General features: G+C 36.9%; 1 protein-coding gene across 2 annotated transcripts in view; it reads right to left on the reverse strand.

The window, feature by feature from the left end:
• Nucleotides 1–19,107, reverse strand: part of LOC120539184 (UTP--glucose-1-phosphate uridylyltransferase-like) — a 39,440-nt gene extending 20,333 nt beyond the window's left edge. The window contains exons 1-4 of one of the 2 annotated variants that reach the window (XM_039769015.1): nucleotides 18,985–19,107; nucleotides 17,081–17,205; nucleotides 12,958–13,065; nucleotides 2,154–2,339 (exon numbers count right to left, since the gene is read on the reverse strand). In XM_039769015.1, coding sequence (XP_039624949.1) covers nucleotides 2,154–2,339; nucleotides 12,958–13,065; nucleotides 17,081–17,203 — 417 coding nt within the window. In that variant the 5' untranslated portion in view covers nucleotides 17,204–17,205; nucleotides 18,985–19,107. Of the gene's footprint in view, nucleotides 1–2,153; nucleotides 2,340–3,392; nucleotides 3,559–12,957; nucleotides 13,066–17,080; nucleotides 17,206–18,984 lie in introns of those variants that run through there. The other variant, XM_039769016.1, reaches the window with a different exon arrangement.
• Between the last annotated feature and the right edge of the window lie 289 nt (nucleotides 19,108–19,396).

Raw genomic sequence — 19,396 nt, forward strand, 5'->3', positions numbered from 1 at the left:
TGGTCAATGCAAAATGACATTTTACAGGAAAGTGTATTCTTTTGAATTTAAACAGGTAATCAGTAGGAATAATGTGAAATTTGAGTATATATTACTGTTATTATAAGATATTTACAATATTCATTTGTTTACATTGTTGATTTATGTACAGAATTTCTTTTTGTGTTTTTTATCAGTAGTTCATAGTTCTTCTTCAAAGTCTGCAGATTCAAATGTATATACAAAGCAATGCTTGAAATTGATTAACTGCCGGAGCCTTATGTGTTACATTGATACATTAACTTGAAGAATGAAGACTGTGGAGCAATACCTTTGACCATTGTGACACAATTACTGTGGTTTCCCCCTGAGAAATTAATTTGGGGTGCAGTGTGATTTAAGCACCACGATTGAAGAGTGGGGTTAAGAGTGTCAGTAGTCAACAGCAAAAATCAGTGCTTGCTAACCACTGAGCCTTGCATCTTCCTTGAGTTCTGCAGAACTTTCTCTTTCCATTTCACAACATGATCACATCTTCCGTTGTCAGTCCACCCTACTGGTTAGTAGTGTTATCTACATTGCTCATCAATAGATTTTGCTCTGAACTTTGTTTGCATAAAGTCCCTGTCAGTGCAACGCAGAACAAGTATGTTGGCATAATATTAATAGATATCAATAAATTAACATTATCAACAAATAAAAAAACACACGTGAGCTATTTTTCTTTTTTCTAAAACATCACCAAATTTCTATCAAATTAGCTAAACCATTTTCAAGATTTTGAGGTATTTATTTTTTTATTCCCTAAAATTTATATATCAAAATCTTCTTACTTAGCAGATAATTACTGCATTATATGTACCATCCTGCCAAATTTCAGCTGTATGATTAAACAGGAACTAGTGTTTTTGTTGATGAGTCAGTCAGTCAACCTTGCATGATATACACTGCATATATTGTAGATTATGTACTTATGCCATTATTAAAACTTTTTATTTTGTGATTTTTAAGATGCACTTATATTTCATATAATGCTATACTGGCCAATTGCAGAGACATTTTATTCTGCATAAATAATCAACAGATATCACTGATGTAAACTTTAACATTGCATAACCATCAGACCTTAAAGTGAATTTCCACAATCAGCTGACTATGAGACAGTTTTAATATTAAATGTGGAAATTAAGACACACTAACAGCATACTAAGAATAAGGGTATTTCAAAGTGCTAAGGCAAACCCTTATAGTTGTGTCAAGTTTGAAACTTGAATTGTGAAGGGCACAAGATGCACTTAGCAACAGTCCTTGATAGTACTTTATCCTTTCAGCCCCACATCAATAACATCTCCCAGTCTGCATATTTCCGCTTGCGTAACACTAATCGTATTCGCCCCTCCCTCACTCCCCACACCACTGCTATCCTTGTCCATAGCTTTGTCATTTCTTGTCTGGATTATTGAAATTCCCTTTTCATTGGTCTTTCTCACAAACCTCTTTATAAGTTTCAACTGGTCCAGAATTCAGCTGGCTGCATCATTACTAGAACCCCCTCTATTCACCATATCACTCCCATTTTGCACTGGCTTCCAGTTAAGTTCACGTTCAATTCAATTCTTCGGTTAATTTTTAAGGCTATCCACAACCTTGCCCCTCCATATCTGTCTGACCTCCTCCATGTTTCCATTCCCTCCCGTACCCTTAGATCCTCTTCCTCCATCCACTTGACTGTCCCCTTCATCCATCTTACCACTATGGGGAGCACAGAATTAAGTTGCTCTGCTCCCCAGCTCTGAAGCTCACTACCATCTGAGCTTAGAAATATTGAATCATTTTCACTTTTCAAATCTAAACTTAAAACTCATTTGTTTAAGACTGCTTTTTCTCTTTGATTACAATTGCTCTGTCTTATTTAAATTTTTGTATTTTAGTTTTGTTTATAATCTGTGCTTTATCAATTGTTCGGTGACCTTGAGTGTTTAATAATAAAATGTATTATTTATTATTATTATTATGAGAAAGGAACTGAAATCAGAAGAGCACCCAAAGAGCTAAGCACAATGGGTCCCCACAATTCATATTTTGTTTACTTTCACCAAGAGTTCTCTTTATTCAGCTTATTGTCTGCTAAAGCCCTTGGATGTGCTAAAACAATATAAAAATCTTGCTCTTACCTCAATCTGCTGCACAGTGAAATCCAGAAAGTTGTTCTTGTCACGGATATTCATCAGCCCTTTTGGGCCCGGCACCCCCATGTAGGTACCTAAACCGCCATTTAGTTTTAGCACCACCAATTTCTCCAAAAGAGAGGAAACATCTGTAGGCAATGGCTTCATACAGAGGCTTTCATATGCTTGGATCTTTGAACAGAAAGAAAATAAGCAAATTTGATTGAAAAGCATAATACAAAATATTTATGGTGTCTTTAAGAGATTCATTAAGATTACAAAGATTCCACCGTGGATGAAGGGGATATCAATTTGCTCAAAAATTGCATATCAAAGGTTTCAGTTACTTTTGGAACACATTGATGAGGATGGTAGGAAGCCAGAGGTGAACCAACTAGCAACCAGTTCAGAGCATTTGCTAACTACAGGACAGTTGGAATTGTCTAATGTGCTAGGCTTTCCGTACAATACAAGGCCTGTCAAGTGAGGAGAATGAACAAGAATGCAAAACACCTACCACACCCCCAGCATGAACATTAAAATGAATGGTTTGACTAGAGCTTGACTAACACTTTGGTCAGTTCTGTACTTCATCCAAATGTATAATTCAAGACTGAGCCAACATGTCTGCAGAGACTCTGTCGGACAAAATGACACCCAATAGGACGATCATTTTTAAACTTATAAACGTCACATGAACTTTTGTTGATTCTTAAGGACAAAATAAGACATCTATTGCATAAGAAGGCACTGGATCTACGAATGGAAAGGGCCTTGATTGAATCACCAGAGGCTACATCCTCCTTTAAAAACTATGTGCATTAATATCTTCTGTCCCTTTGAATCAGAAAGTTGACAATCTACTCTTTTGGAGCAGGAAGCCACCTGGAAGTTACTATCCATTGAGCCTTGGAGTGCTCTTCCAAGCAAAGCTCTGTACCAGTGACAGAGCCCAGTCTGAGAAGACTAAGAAGAAGTATTTCTTTAAGACGGTAACTGCAACATCTAAACTTTTGTGACAGGAAGAATTATGCTTTAACCCTATAAAGTTGCAGAGTAAATAGCAAAGAATCTAACAGCACATTGAGGAAGACAACATCACACCATGGACAAAGGAGCACATGGCAAAGACAAGACTGCACTCTACTGCAAGCAAAGTTCTTTGCTCAAACCACAGCAATGATGGACAACACTACATAGCATTGTATGCCATTATTATAGAACTGGTATGGTAAAACTGATTACCTCTTAACCAAAGTTAACAAAAGCTATTTACAGATTTTGTTTTGATCTGATCTTCTGGTTCCTTCTTTTGAATTTTGATGTTGTATTTTTTTATCTCTTCATATTGGTATTTGAAAGAAAATGATCAAGGAGGCATCACTCTATGAAAATTATGGAGTAATATTTCCAAACAGCCCCACTGTAAGCTGCAAGAATAGACAAAGCATTTTAAAAATTTATAAAAAATGCTTCACTTTAGAACACAATTTTATATGACTAATTAATATACCATAATTGTGAAGAAATAACTTCAAATTGGAAAATAATGAACGTATGCTTTAAAATAGGTTGTACAAGTAATATTTTTTTTCTCTTTTGTAATTTTTTTTTCAGCTAAATTGCATATTTATTGATGTTCACTTACTGTAAGTTCTGCCAAAACAGAAGAAAGGTAGTCAAAATTTGAAAGACCAGAAGATGGGAATCACAAGGGGCCTCATGAATAAACGGTGCATATGCACAAAAATGTTGCATACGCCCATCTCCATACTCACTTGGAGATATATAAATACTAAACATTCATGATGTGGGCTTTATAAAATACACAGAAATTAATTGCAAATCATTTACAAATTTAAGGCACCTGATTTTAATCATTCTGTAACAATATAGTGGTGCATGAAATGGCCAAACTATTACAAATACCATAGCTGCTTTAGTGTTTTTACTCTCAGTGCACCAAAAAGAGTATTTTAATCTGTTTATAATTGTGTATGGTATTACAGCTGCAAAGGTTGTGCCAAGAGTGCAGAGGATTACAGCTTACAGCAGCGGATATTGCTTCCAGTCCTGGAGGACATTTATATCATAAACTTTCACATGAAAGCCACCAGCATCTGCATGGATTCCACTCACCCATGCCACAGTCTATTTGAACTTCTCCCATCCGGCAAACACTTCAGAGCCTTTCTTTCATGTTCCTACAGGCTCAGAAACAGTTTCATCCCAAGAGCTATAAATGGACTCAATCAGTCCATCAAGTGCTCCCAGCAGAACTGTTTGCACTTATAATTACAATTATCCCACTGTAAACTTGCACTACAACTGTAATATTACACAACCTGAGTCACTTAATGAACCATTTTCACTCTCTGCACTATATGTATATTTATATTGTACTCATGCTTTCATATTGTATATATTTTTCATTGTTTTTTATCATATTATTCATTTTTTTATCATTTTATAGGAAAATGTGTTTATGGAGGAGTTGCATATTGAATCTCATTGCACCATACAATGACAATAAAGGAATTCAATTCAATAGCAGAGAGCGTGAAGAAGATTATGACTGGCTTCTAAGTTGATTTAGATTTTCAAGAGCTATCCTCTTGGAGCTATGTGCTGTTAGAATAATAGGATGAATACCTGATATTTTTATGATGAAATGCATTAAAGTATGTATATTACATTTTACAAATAAATTGATAACTTCATTTAAATAATGTATACTGTTAAAAATGAAACATGTGGGGGCATGATGGCACAGCAGTAGCAATGAGCTGGTACTCCATCCAGGGATTGTTCCATCCTTGCGACTCTGGATGGATGGAGGGATGTATGGATTGAAAAATTAAACATGTTGTGACGGACACCCCTTCTGTGTATGTGCCAGGGGAGCAAGCATGGGCTGCACAGTATCTCCCCTGAACTTCTTGGTGGCAGCCCCCCTGGGTGACTGTGGTGACTCAGATACCCACAGGGCTCCATGGGAGATGGAGTTCTCTAAAGCCCTGTTGGGATCCGGGGTGGCCACCAGGAGGCACTGCAGAGGTCCCTGGGTCCGTCTGGGCCGTAGTTCAGCCACACCTGGAGGTGCAATTAGAGGCAGGTGGTCAAGCACCTGAAGCACTTCCGGGTGAACTATAAAAGGGGCCAGCAGCCACCACTCCAAGAGCCTTAGTCAGGAGGAGGAGGACAGCGCTTGCCAGGAGGAGTGGGGGTGCAAAGAAGAAGAGTGTGGTGTTTTAGGTATTTTGGTGCTTTTGGGACTGTGTTGTGCCTGTGGGACACGGAGAAGACTTACCCTACAGGTGAAGAAAAAAGTTCACTTGCTCGTATATGTGCCTCCGGTGTCAGTCTGTGTTGGGTCAGCGCCTATATAGTGCCTTTGTTACAATGTATAATGAAGATTTTTCAATGTTCCTTAAACGTTTTGAAGAAACAGCATTCTAAACTTGCAAGTGTTTTTCTAATTTATTACAGATGCTTATTGTGTGTCAATTGGTTATGTGGAGATAGAAAACAGAAGGACAGGAATTGGGGGTTGGCACGTTTGACAGACATAGTACTGCTGCAATAAATTATTCCATTCAGGGTCACACGCATCAAAGCAGTCATCTTGAGCGAGGCAGGAACAATCCCTGGATGGGGTGCCAGCTAATTGCTACCGCTGTGCCACCGTGCCACCCACATGTTTAATACATGATTTAATGCAATTCATTATGAAAATAATATCAAGTATACATCTGTAATATCATGAATGTAATGTATTATGTATGGTGATCACTGCCTGCACGCTCCTGTCGGTGTAATAGAAAGCCCACTTAAAAAGCACATAGCGATTAATGACTGGGTTGGGGAAATGAAGCAGTTAATGTGCTTCTTTACTTACTATGGGATTTGAGAATGTTTGAATGACTACCGACCAGTTGCACTCACGCCAATCATAATCAAGTGCTTCAAAAGGTTAGTCATGTCACACATAAAAACTAATCTCCCTCCCTTCCTTGCATACCGCTCAAACAGGTCAACTGAGGATGCCATATGCTCTGCCCTTCACCTGTCCCTGACACATCTGGATAAAAAAGACACATATGTCAGGATGCTATTCATAGACTTTAGCTCTGCCTTCAACACAATCATCCCTCAAAAGCTGGTTGTAAAACTGAGCAGGTTGGGCCTGAACACCACCCTCTGCAATTGGATCCTGGACTTCTTGACAACGAGGCCCCAGTCAGTTCGGATGGGCTGCATCACTTCCAGCAACATTACACTGAGCACTGGAGCACCGCAGGGCTGCATGCTTAGTCCACTGTTGTTTACCCTGCTGACTCATGACTGCACAGCCACGCATAACACCAACCACATCATCAAGTTTGCGGATGACATGACGGTACTGGGACTGATAAGCAGGGATGATGAAACAGCATGCAGAGATGAGGTGGAACGGCTGTCTGCATGGTGGGAAGACAACAGTCTATCTCTCAATGTTGACAAGACAAAAGAGATAATCGTGGATTTCAGAAATTCACATCCTGCCCACATCCCACTCAGCATCAACGGTTTAGATGAGGAGACTGTTAGGAGTACCAAGTTCCTCGGTGTGCACATAACTGAGGAACTTACATGGACACATAACACCTTATTATTAATCAAGAAAGCCCAACAAATACTACACTTCCTGAGGTGGCTGAAGCAAGCAAGTCTTCCCCCTTCCATCCTCACCATATTCTACAGAGGCACCATTGAGAGTGTTCTGACCAGCTGCATCATTGTCTGGTATGGCAACTTCAACATATCCAACCGGAAGCGCCTGCAAAGGATAGTGAAGACAGCAGAGAACATTATTGGGGTGCCTCTCCCTTCACTACAAGACATATTTTACAAACACAGTGTCTGCAAGGCCTGCAGCATTGTGCAGGACCCTTTACACTTCTCACATGGACTTTTCACACTTCCAAGAGAAGATACTGCAGAATCAAAGCCAGATATGCCAGGCTGCAGGAGAGTTTTTACACCCAAGCTGTCAGACTCCTTAACACCATGCTACCCCTTGGGATCTTCCACACTGCCTCAACCACCACTAAAAACAGAACTTTTATACATGCAAGCCACTTTCCTGCAAAGACTAGTGTGCATATAGAAAAAGAACTGAAAATCTCATACTGACCTTTAAGTATTTTGACACTCTTGATATCCTTCTGCTGTGAAACATTCTGACCTGTCATTGTTTACACATGTCTTAAACAACTATTATCATACACTGATAATTTCTGTATTATCTATATCTATTATTTATTTATTATATTACATATCTATTCACTATATTTATGTATCTAGATTGCAAATACCATACATTGCATCAATGTTCATATTGCTAACTATACGTCAATATTGCTGCTATTTCTTTGTCTTGTCTTTGCACAATGTCTTGTTTGTGTTTTAATTTTAAATTTAAATTTTAATTCTATTTTTTATTTATTATTTGCACGTCATGTTGTTACACTGTGGACCCTGAGCTTCGCAATTTCGTCTATCTGTATACTTGTATATGGTTGAGATGACAATAAAGTTCACTTTGACTTTGAGAAACTCTAGTAAATTAAACATTGATTTTAAGATGAAGTTTATGATGTTTTCTGCTTTAATCACAAATAAACTAGGAAATTAATGTGGAAATTTCAAGATTAAACTCAATATTTCCACTTTAATCTCAACATAGTGCCTTTTTTCTTGACTGTGTCCCTTTTTTTTTTCTTCTGTATGGCACTAATAAGCTTCCTTATGACATGAAGACATTCACCTTTTCACGTCAACTTTTGACACCTTTTTTGAAATTCTTTTATACATGAGGCCCAAGGTGATTAATCATCAAAAAGTCAAATTCAAACTTTGCAGGATTCTTAGCTTTAAATTCAAAAATACCATGCACACTAAATAACAGACATAACTCAAAATTAAAGATTTTAAAGTAAAAACTAACAGCTAATGCAGAAAGCATTCATGATTCTTTGAATTATTCACAGTCTTGGACAACCATGAAAGTGCATGATACTAACCTTTTTATTGTGGAAATGATGACGTTACACATTCAACCAAAGTGGCAACCGTAAACAATCATTTACAAGATGGCGGTGTCCATATGGAATTTTTATGTAGTTTACAATCAAAAATAATAAAGCTCTCAGACCAATCTATAAAAAATATTAAATAACAACCTAAAATATACCAGCAGCTGGTAATTGCTGCATACAATTTCATAGAATAGTCATTATTGCCAACTCAACTTTATCATTTATTATTTTCTTTAAACTTTAAACAATATTGACATCTGCCTAATTCTTCATCATGAAATGTATGTGTTGTTGTTTGCATAGCAAAATTACTTCAACTGCACCTTAAATTGTTGTGTTATGTTTCATGTAGAATTATATTACATGTAGTAAAACAACCCTGCTACTTTTTCTTGATTTCCGAATTCAGAAATCCTTATGTTTCCTTTATTGAGAAATGTTATCCCGCAGCATGCCAGAGCAGATGGAAAGTGTTTTAGTTTACAAACTTTTGCTCAATATTCAGTTATTGCATAATAGTACTTTCCAAGGAAGTATCAGTAGTCCACTTACATATCTTGCTGAGTCATATTTTTTATTTTAACATTATCAAGAAAGCTTTACTTTAGCTTCCATTATTGAGCAAATAAAGATGAATACTTTGCATTGTAAAGTAATGTAAATATTACACCATTCAGCAAAAGTTATCTATGAGATAAACATTTAGTGTTATACTTTTCACTTCTTTGGCAATTTTTCAGGCATACATTTAGAATATAATATACTAATACATTCATCCCTTAATTTTCTGAACCCACATTTACATTTTATAGTTGTGCAGAAGCTTGAACCACTCTAGTAGGGAGCCCTAAAGAAGGGGAAAGACCAGTACTAGCAGATGTAATATAACTAAACATGCTAGTGTGGAATTGCAGGGACTGTTGGGTGGCAGTACATCCTGTATGTTTACTGGGTTCCCTCAGATCAGTGAGATAGAGAGAGAGAGAGAAAAAGTGTGGAAAATGTAATATTTACCCAAGGTACTAGTTATCTGACACCATACCTAAAAAGAGATACAGGTTGAAGAGAGCAGGCAGAAGGTTATAAATCTGCTGGTCAACCAATGGTATCGTATATGCAAGCTGATGAAGCTGGGGCCAACTAGCCTAGGCTAAGTCTGTTGAGGATTGGTAAGAGGTTATTACTCTGCCTCCCATTCAGTACGGAGCAGAAATGAGTTTTCTTTTTATGCTCAGAAATATGGAGGCTCTCTGAGAGACCCGGTCTTGGCTAAGGAGTTCCCAGATGGAAATCTTTCCTGGTGTTTATAAAAGCCAAAGATAGGGCTCCATCTGGCCAGAAGTTACCCAAATGGAGAAAAAATAAACTGCCTCTTGGACAAGGTAGCTTATGGAAAAATGTGAACCTAGATTTAGTATGACAGCTGACTCAGGTGACAGGAAGAAAAGGTCAGGTGAGAGAGAGAGAGAGAGAGGAAGATCAGAGATGTTACGGTATACTTTGGTAACTTGTTATGAGGGTGAAGAACCCCACAAGCTTTTCTCAACTGTTGAAGGTTTCCCTTCATACTTAAAAGATACTAGCCATGTTCTCCAGTGATTTGAAAGCTTTAGGTTTCACAGTCCTGACTGCTTTATCTTTACCATGGACATCTCTTGGCATTGTCATTCCTCACAAAGAAGGCCTCACTGCCCTCAAGACAGGCATTCAACAGACATCCAGTCCAGCATCCTCCCATGCACACCCTCTTCAGATTGGCAGAATTTGCTGTTACCCTCAATGCTTTCTCTTTTGATCAGTGGAGTTAGAGTGAGTGTTAGAATGAGAACTAGCTATTCCAACATTGTTGACAGCTGGGCAAAAGAGTATTTTTTTCTTCCTTGTTAGAGTCATAACTCTTAAGTCAATGTTAATGGTAAATACACATAAGGGTTTACTTAATTTGAATAGAATGTAGGGTTTTCATTTTTAGTTCCTGATAGGTAGTTCCTGGTACATTGTTTTGCTTCTACTCCAGGGTATGTACTTTATGTACAACCAGGAACTGTTGTGCATTTGGCTCAGGTGATAAATTGTGCTGCTTGGTTGAACACAAGCACTGGTGCCATCTTTCAAATCTCTTAGTAATTTTGACTTTGGAGAGTTATTAGTGACGATAGAATACTGTACTTTGCACCACATCACTCTTCACAGCTGGCTCCATGTGCACAGCACCATGCAACACATATAAGCAGTAATCTTCCCTCATAAAGTCACGATTGCTTCAAAGCAGTAAGGCATGGGGTCCCCCATGAACTCTTCTTTGCACCACATTATTCTTCTTTGTATGTTACAAATTTTACATAAAACTTACAGGTCCTGTTGTGCGGTGGAAATAAACACATAAAAGTGGCCAGGGAGCACAAGTGTCCCAGGGCCTATATTGTTCTGAATCTCATTGTTTCCTGAATACTAAGTCCTAATAGTGGGAAAGCACCATATGTTACCTGCTCTTCACTTTTTGATTGCACACCTGATGGAGGCTATACAAGCAAAATGTTGTGACTTCAACCATGTGGAAATAACCTTAATCTTTTTCTTCCTATCTATACTGTGTTTGTGTATATACAGTGGTGTGAAAAACTATTTGCCCCCTTCCTGCTTTCTTATTCTTTTGCATGTTTGTCACACAAAATGTTTCTGATCATCAAACACATTTAACCATTAGTCAAATATAACACAAGTAAACACAAAATGCAGTTTTTAAATGATGGTTTTTATTATTTAGGGAGAAAAAAAATCCAAACCTACATGGCCCTGTGTGAAAAGTAATTGCCCCTTATTAAAAAATAACCTAACTGTGGTGTATCACACCTGAGTTCAATTTCCGTAGCCACCCCCAGGCCTGATTACTGCCACACCTGTTTCAATCAAGAAATCACTTAAATAGGAGCTGCCTGACACAGAGAAGTAGACCAAAAGCACCTCAAAAGCTAGACATCATGCCAAGATCCAAAGAAATTCAGGAACAAATGAGAACAGAAGTAATTGAGATCTATCAGTCTGGTAAAGGTTATAAAGCCATTTCTAAAGCTTTGGGACTCCAGCGAACCACAGTGAGAGCCATTATCCACAAATGGCAAAAACATGGAACAGTGGTGAACCTTCCCAGGAGTGGCCGGCCGACCAAAATTACCCCAAGAGCGAGAGACGACTCATCCGAGAGGTCACAAAGACCCCAGGACAACGTCTAAAGAACTGCAGGCCTCACTTGCCTCAATTAAGGTCAGTGTTCACGACTCCACCATAAGAAAGAGACTGGGCAAAACGGCCTGCATGGCAGATTTCCAAGATGCAAACCACTGTTAAGCAAAAGAACATTAGGGCTCGTCTCAATTTTGCTAAGAAACATCTCAATGATTGCCAAGACTTTTGGGAAAATACCTTGTGGACTGATGAGACAAAAGTTGAACTTTTTGGAAGGCAAATGTCCCGTTACATCTGGCGTAAAAGGAACACAGCATTTCAGAAAAGAACATCATACCAACAGTAAAATATGGTGGTGGTAGTGTGATGGTCTGGGGTTGTTTTGCTGCTTCAGGACCTGGAAGGCTTGCTGTGATAGATGGAACCATGAATTCTACTGTCTACCAAAAAATCCTGAAGGAGAATGTCCGGCTATCTGTTCGTCAACTCAAGCTGAAGCGATCTTGAGTGCTGCAACAGGACAATGACCCAAAACACACCAGCAAATCCACCTCTGAATGGCTGAAGAAAAACAAAATGAAGACTTTGGAGTGGCCTAGTCAAAGTCCTGACCTGAATCCAATTGAGATGCTATGGCATGAACTTAAAAAGGCGGTTCATGCTAGAAAACCCTCAAATAAAGCTGAATTACAACAATTCTGCAAAGATGGGTGGGCCAAAATTCCTCCAGAGCTGTAAAAGACTCACTGCAAGTTATCGCAAACGCTTGATTGCAGTTATTGCTGCTAAGGGTGGCCCAACCAGTTATTAGGTTCAGGGGCAATTACTTTTTCACACAGGGCCATGTAGGTTTGGATTTTTTTTTCTCCCTAAATAATAAAAACCATCATTTAAAAACTGCATTTTGTGTTTACTTGTGTTATATTTCACTAATGGTTAAATGTGTTTGATGATCAGAAACATTTTGTGTGACAAACATGCAAAAGAATAAGAAATCAGGAAGGGGGCAAATAGTTTTTCACACCACTGTATATACTGTAACTAGCTGTCCCCTGCAGCTCAAACAAACAGGTATCGCTAGCTAGTGGGGGAAGGTAAGCTTCAACAAGTGGTGAGAGATACAGCGACTTGAACTGGAGCTGGTGTATGAAAGAGGAGTGGCCCACCCAGCTCCCCACTCCTGACTTCATGCTTACACCTCCCTTTGGCCTGCAGCCTTTGTCTCGGATTAGTGAGAATAAATCGCTGCCGCAAGCGAACAATGATACTTTGCACAATGACAGAAGTCACAAAATCAACCAGAATATTCAAGCAAATTATAGAAAAAAACCCGATCTAAATCCATTAAGTCATTCCCTTGTGACAAGTGGACAGACATTCAGACAGACATTGGATTTTATATAGAGAGAGATGAGTGATAAATATGTATTTGATTCCCTAAATGATCAGCTTTAGCATTATGAGTTGTTTAGTTTTTAATGTCAACTACATCTCTGATTTAAAAAGATAGTGTTTACAAAAACCAGAAATATATCCAAACTCACAGTCTCAGCGGGAGGCTTGCAGATCTTTTCCCAGACACTAGTCGGTCGCTCTCTCTGGATAAACTGTTTGTAAAGTTGCTGGAACTTCTTCCAGTCATCCCTCAGTACCTAAGTATTGGAAGTGTTATAAAAGGAACATGTTAATTACTAGTAGATTTCTAGTCATTAAAGTTATTTTGCTCTTGCTCCATTTCACTTTAGTGACAAATTATGACCTTGCAATAATAAACACAAGAAAGAGACTATCCTATGATGAGGCAACAATCCAAATATTAGGCCATTCTGGACAAACATACCATGGAGCATGTGTTTTAACTCAAACAGGGAACTGTAGTACTAAGAATGACTTCACAGAGAGAACACAGAGAGAACATCACATTAAAGCAGTGTTTCTCAAATAGTGGGGCGCGCCCCCCCTGGGCTCCATCAAGGGGGGCGCGTTTGACTCGGGGAACATGCTTTTTTATTTTTCTTTTACATTTTTTTTTAATTTAGAATGCACTTTAAATCTTTTCTGTTACATTTAATAAAGCTATTCTTTGTTGTAAATTGGTCCATATTTCTTTCTTTTTTTATTCTCTTATACGTTAATAAGGATACAGTGTTATGCAGAGGTGTACTTATAACAGTTTTTATAGACAAATGATACTATTTATAGTTGCGGGGGGCGAGATGTTTTCTTCTTCCTAGGGGGGGCATGACAGAAAATAATTGAGAAGCACTGCACTAAAGGAACCCCAGCTGAGAAACTTGAGAACAAGTCAGGGAAAGGTAATGCATCCTTTTGTACCTTTGGCCACCAGGTATCATTTGTTTATTTCTCTTTTGTTTTGATTGTACTGACCAAAACACTATGAACACATTACTTGTCTGTCTAGACTTGCTTGTCTATACTGGCTTCCAGCCAAGTATTAATTGCCTTCAAAACTCTATTACTGACTGTCCCAGCTGTTTTTTTTCTTATACTCTAGAACACCTTTCTAAATTGCTTATACTATAGAAACCTACCATAATATTGTGATCATCTGATGCCCTGAAGAGCAATCAGTTTTATGGCCCCCAACCCTCTGTAAATTTGTCCAGCTGAATTTCAAGCAACATTCACATACAGAGTGAAGATTCACCCAATCTCTCTGGGTTTTTAATTCTTATCCTTTCATTTGTGAGTTTTTGTGGTTTCTCCTGTTTATTGGGACAGGACTATCACTATATTTCCATTTAGCACCAACTTGGTTTCTACCTAGTATTTCCCAATCTTGTGTTAACATGTACCCTAGTAAATAAATTTATATTCTTGATGTTCTTGATTAATATGTTTTCTTTTGTTATTTACTTAACACATGTCCTGGTTTTAAGTAGAGCCCTTTGATACTTGCTGTTTAAAATATGTCAGATATATTTCCAAGGTTTGTCAAGTATATTTCTAAGGTCTTTTTGGATTCTGCCAGATGTATTTATTGTGTATTTTCTTCATTATATTGTTCTGCATTTCATACTGTTGTCCTCTATAAACAAACTTGTGACAATGGATGCTTTTCATGATTGTACAGTATATAAAATACAAAATGATTGATTGATTGATTGATTGATTGAGAGCAAAGAAGTGTACAATTAAGCATGGTCAACTCTTTGAGAGTAAAGCTGGTGAATAGGCATTAATGGACATACATAACTGCTACTCATCCATTGCCATGCAAAAACACCAGACTGATATATAGAAATCTTGCAGAACCAGAGATGTATAATATATACATGTGGAGACAACCATAAGTGAATTGGCCTAAATGTGAGTGGGAACAATTAGACAATTCATTGACTGTGACATATCTAAACCAATTCAACACCTCATGAAACCTAAGCTCAAAGCAGAGGCAGTGATTTAAACACCAAAGAGCAGCAGTGCTCCTGTTAGCACGGCCCAACTGACAGCAAGGCTATAGTTATGATGGATTAATTTTCTGTGGCTGAAGGGCCCCTAAAAAGACTCTAGATAAACAAATAAATGTGTGCCATGTGTGCAGCATACACATTACATATCTTAAAATAAACATAACTTATTGGAAAGAAAAAAGTCTGCAAATCCAGATTACACTTTCATTTCAAGACATTACTGGGCAAGTGCCAAAAGTGAACTATGTATTGTTGCTAACTGTGTGTGCTCTGTTACTCTCATCTACAACCATACGTTTGGAGTTAATGTGAGATTTAAAGAACTAGCAGCTACTTTCAAACTAAATGGTGTGCAGTCATACCCAGTGAAAAGTAGGTGAAGAGAATTGATGATTTGGTAATGAAGAGCCGAAGGAGATTCAGATTTCAGTACTCTAATCACCCAAAACAATAAATGTGCCTAATGACACAGACACCACACCAGCTGAACTGTGGGCCAGGCTGCATGTCATTCAAGTTCTGACTATATGTTTCTAAATTAATAACTAACTATTATAATGTTAATATTAACATTACTGTCTAATTTCAAATGCAAAGTATGCCATATCAGAATATTATATAATCAAAGAGTTATAACATTGAGTATACAGATAGACCACAATGCTTCTTTAAAAACTATTTGTTGTCATTATACTATAGTCAAAATTAAAGCAATATATTGTAGCAGCCAGCAGACAAAAATACTTATCAAATGCATAAGATCCTTAAGTACCTGCAGTGTAACTTCTTTTTCTAATTATTTTAAATTATTTTTTAGCTTTATTAGATCTAGGCTGATTGACTTGTTTTTCTCGTCATACACATTTCATTGTATGTTGACCTTGTGTTAACCTATATATGAAAAATAAACCTAAACCTAAGCCTAAACCTAAATTCACCACATGTTCACATTGTGATTGTAAAATACTGCAACTGATAAATATCCAATACATTATTGTTTATTCATTACAAAACTCCTTAATTCTGTAATGGTGTGCTGATGCCTATCCCAGTAACATTATTCCCATGGCAAGTACTAAAGTTGGATAAGGAGTCAGTCCATCATAAGGTTTACTCATAAACACGTCAATGTGCAGTCATATAGGACAAGTTTAGTGTTACTAAAGAACCTGTTGCTCCTATCTTTGGATTTAGTAGAAAAATATGTGCTAATAATAGGAGAATGCAAATTTTGCATAGTTCATGACTAAACAAGACTCCAAATCTAAGATTGCAGGGCTATAAGCCAGCAGTGTGAGCAATTGTACCATTTTGTGTCACTAATAAATTATTGCAAAGCTGAATTTTTTTTTATTTTACAAATAGCCAGAGTCACATTAAGTTAACTTACAGGATGTAGTTTGTCATGCATGCGTGTTGGAGGACCTCCTCGCAGGCTCAGTCGGGGTATGTAATAACCTACCAAAATGAGAGGGGGTATTGCCACTAACGCTGTCATCTCCTTTTTTCTCTACAATGTAGAGAAATTGCCCAGTGAAGGTGTTTAGTAAAATCCCTTCTGGTCCAGCTGCCATAAAACCCCAGGCATCTCGGAAGGAGAAATCATTGCTGGCCAGAGCAACCCATAGGACTGAGCTCCACTACAGCAATGCCTACAAGTTTATTTCTTTTGTTTTTGTTTTGATTTTGTTGTCCTCAGACAATAAAAAGAATGACCTATTGGTGCCCCAGAATTTCCTCCGTGTTTCTATACTTGTCATTCCTGCTCCTGACCACAAGTGCTTTAGTAAGTTGTTTTAGAGTTATTTTTATGCTGGCCAGTGCATAAGGGTGCATGTTTTATGAATAAAATTTAATTGCTCAAGTTAGGATTTTTTTTTTAATTTTTAAATGAAGTATGTTATTAGCATGCAATGTCACTGACAACAGTTTTCATATATATTTGGTGAGTTAAGAGAATTATGCCTTACAAATAAAGATTTGGAAATGCATTATTGTGTGCATTAGAAACATTTCATCACAAAATTTCATTTTCATGTATGTTATTATTTTCATATCAAATCTTCTTTAACTATTTTTGTACATTTCATAACATATTTTAAAGTCCCTGGTCAATTTTGCTTGCAAATTTCAAATATAGTTGTACTGTATTTTCCTTTCCAAATTAGTCTTTGTTCAACAACTAAGTTTCATAGAAGCAACATTTATAAGACACCAAATTTGAATGTGTTACCTGAGCTTCTTCTGGGGCAGTCTTTTCAAGAAGACTTTCCATCTCCATTTCTATAGAGACTGGCAGTTCAGTACAAAACGGTGAATGGCAACCAATCTCTGAATCACATAGAAAGCCTGCCATACCTGAAATATAAGAAAACTATTGTATATGCTTTATTTCTATGCTTTTAAAGTTTAATTGAATTTTCACTAAATCTTATTAATCAAACTTTATTTTATCATAATGTTTCTCAAAGTGAACACTTGGAGTCATTGTTAAACATTGATGATAAAATAATAGTAATACATTTTGTTTATATAGCACCTTTCCCATGCTCAACATTAGGCCAATATTAATTTTACTGGATACTTTTTGGACATTTTGAAAACAATAAAAATAAAAATAAAAACATATAGCAGACTACAAATTGAATTTTAAAACAACTATATTATCATACAAGTGTATAACTGTTTTTATAAGTGTTTTAATTGATAGACACTTTTAAGTATTGTTTTTTTCTGCTTTTATAACAATCACATTCTGAAAGTGTACATTTAAAGACAAGTATCATGTAACACACAACAAATGAGTAATGTTGTTTCTACCTCTACTTGTTGTTTGGTTCTATCAGTATAAATGAAAATTCAAATGAAAATCATTACAATCCAATAAACATGAGGGAGATTGCATTTGTTGGTGTCATGGTGCTGCTTGACACCTCTGGTAGACTGATTAAGGATCTCTGCTTGGACAATGTCTATGTGTAGTTTGAACATTTTTGGGGTTTTCGCCATTTGCCAAACATGCAGGCCCTTCAGGCTATTAGCAAAAAGTGCTAACCACTGAGATTACAGCAGCGAAAGCCTTCTCATTAAATGATTGATAATAATAGTAAGTACATAAGTCCTTTTATGAACAGAAGCAGACTATTTAGTCTAATCTATTTGTTTGGTTAGCTATTAGCTAAGTTTTCTTATAGCACTTTTTAAATGCTGTCAGGACATCTGCTCTAAGCACAGCTCTGCAGCTCACTCTGGATTTTCACGACCCTTTCAATAAATAGTGCTTAATGGTTACCATCATTAATCCCATTTTTCTTAATTTCCATTAATGTCCTTAAAACTATATATAAATGAACTGCAGGATCAACTTGTCTTTGAGATGTGGAAAGAAAACCTACATGGAGTACGAGCAGACTCTGTAAACACAGTGACTGGAATAGGAACTGAATTCAGGACTTTGGACCTGTGAACTGACAGTGCTAATCATTAAGTCACTTATATGCAGCACATAACTATAAAAATACAATATGTGATTTTTGAAATAATACCTTTGTTTTTTCTCCTGTTTCTTTATCATTGTATTGCACTTTACTGTCTTTGACTGTCAAAGGTGTCATTTTCACAAAGCAACTACCAAATTATTTTAATTTTCATACTGTCAATTATACATTAAAAACTGATTAGGCCAATCAAAGTTGGGGATAAAAAATGTTAACTTTGATTTCAATTTGAAAAGAAGTAATGTTCACTGATTAAAATTTTTAAATCTGAGAAATACTAGGCACTTTAAATTAAAAGGTGACAAGGTGACAATCATATTTACATTAGTTACACATTAAAGATTTTAAACAAGTGGAGGTGATTAGTGATCTATAAGAAATTTACCCAATCTTTTAATATCTATGTAGAATATTTGTTTTTTTCATTTACAATATAAGCATTCTCTTTTACTATGACCTGTTGCCACATACTTCATTCTCAGGCTACACAGAAATAAATGGATCATTGTATGTAAAGACACTGCTCCTTTCTGACCACCTTAAAAGTGATTCTAGACTATTCACAGTGCCCTCTACATATGTACCAATTGGTAGATTTTTTTTAATTCAAATTTGAAATACATAACGCAAACACAAATACCTTGTTTGATCCAACCAAGAGTGCTCTGCAGCTAAAATGACTCTTTTCTAGTTTCATTCAACCACATAGATTTGCTCTTCCTCATTCTTTTTGTACAGTATCAGAGTTAAATGAAAGTGCATACAAATTGTGTCAAAGTCTGAAGTAGACCTGCTTTGGGTAGGAGGAGTTTCTTGTAACAATAAAGGAGTGTCTTTGTGAAGATAAAGCAGACAGGCTGGTTTCACATACAGTATTGAGCCTGTATTTCGACAGGGCATGGCAATGAACAAATACCACAAAACCGGTTTGTCTGTTGGCTGAGTTGCTTAACTTTCTCTCATTATCACATAAAACTCTGGCATAATTAATTACAGTCTGGTTCAGTTCTTCTAGAGTCAAAACTTTCATTCACATCAGTTATTAACTAGAA

This window comes from Polypterus senegalus, chromosome 11 (assembly GCF_016835505.1).
Source record: "Polypterus senegalus isolate Bchr_013 chromosome 11, ASM1683550v1, whole genome shotgun sequence".
Taxonomy (NCBI): domain Eukaryota; kingdom Metazoa; phylum Chordata; class Cladistia; order Polypteriformes; family Polypteridae; genus Polypterus; species Polypterus senegalus.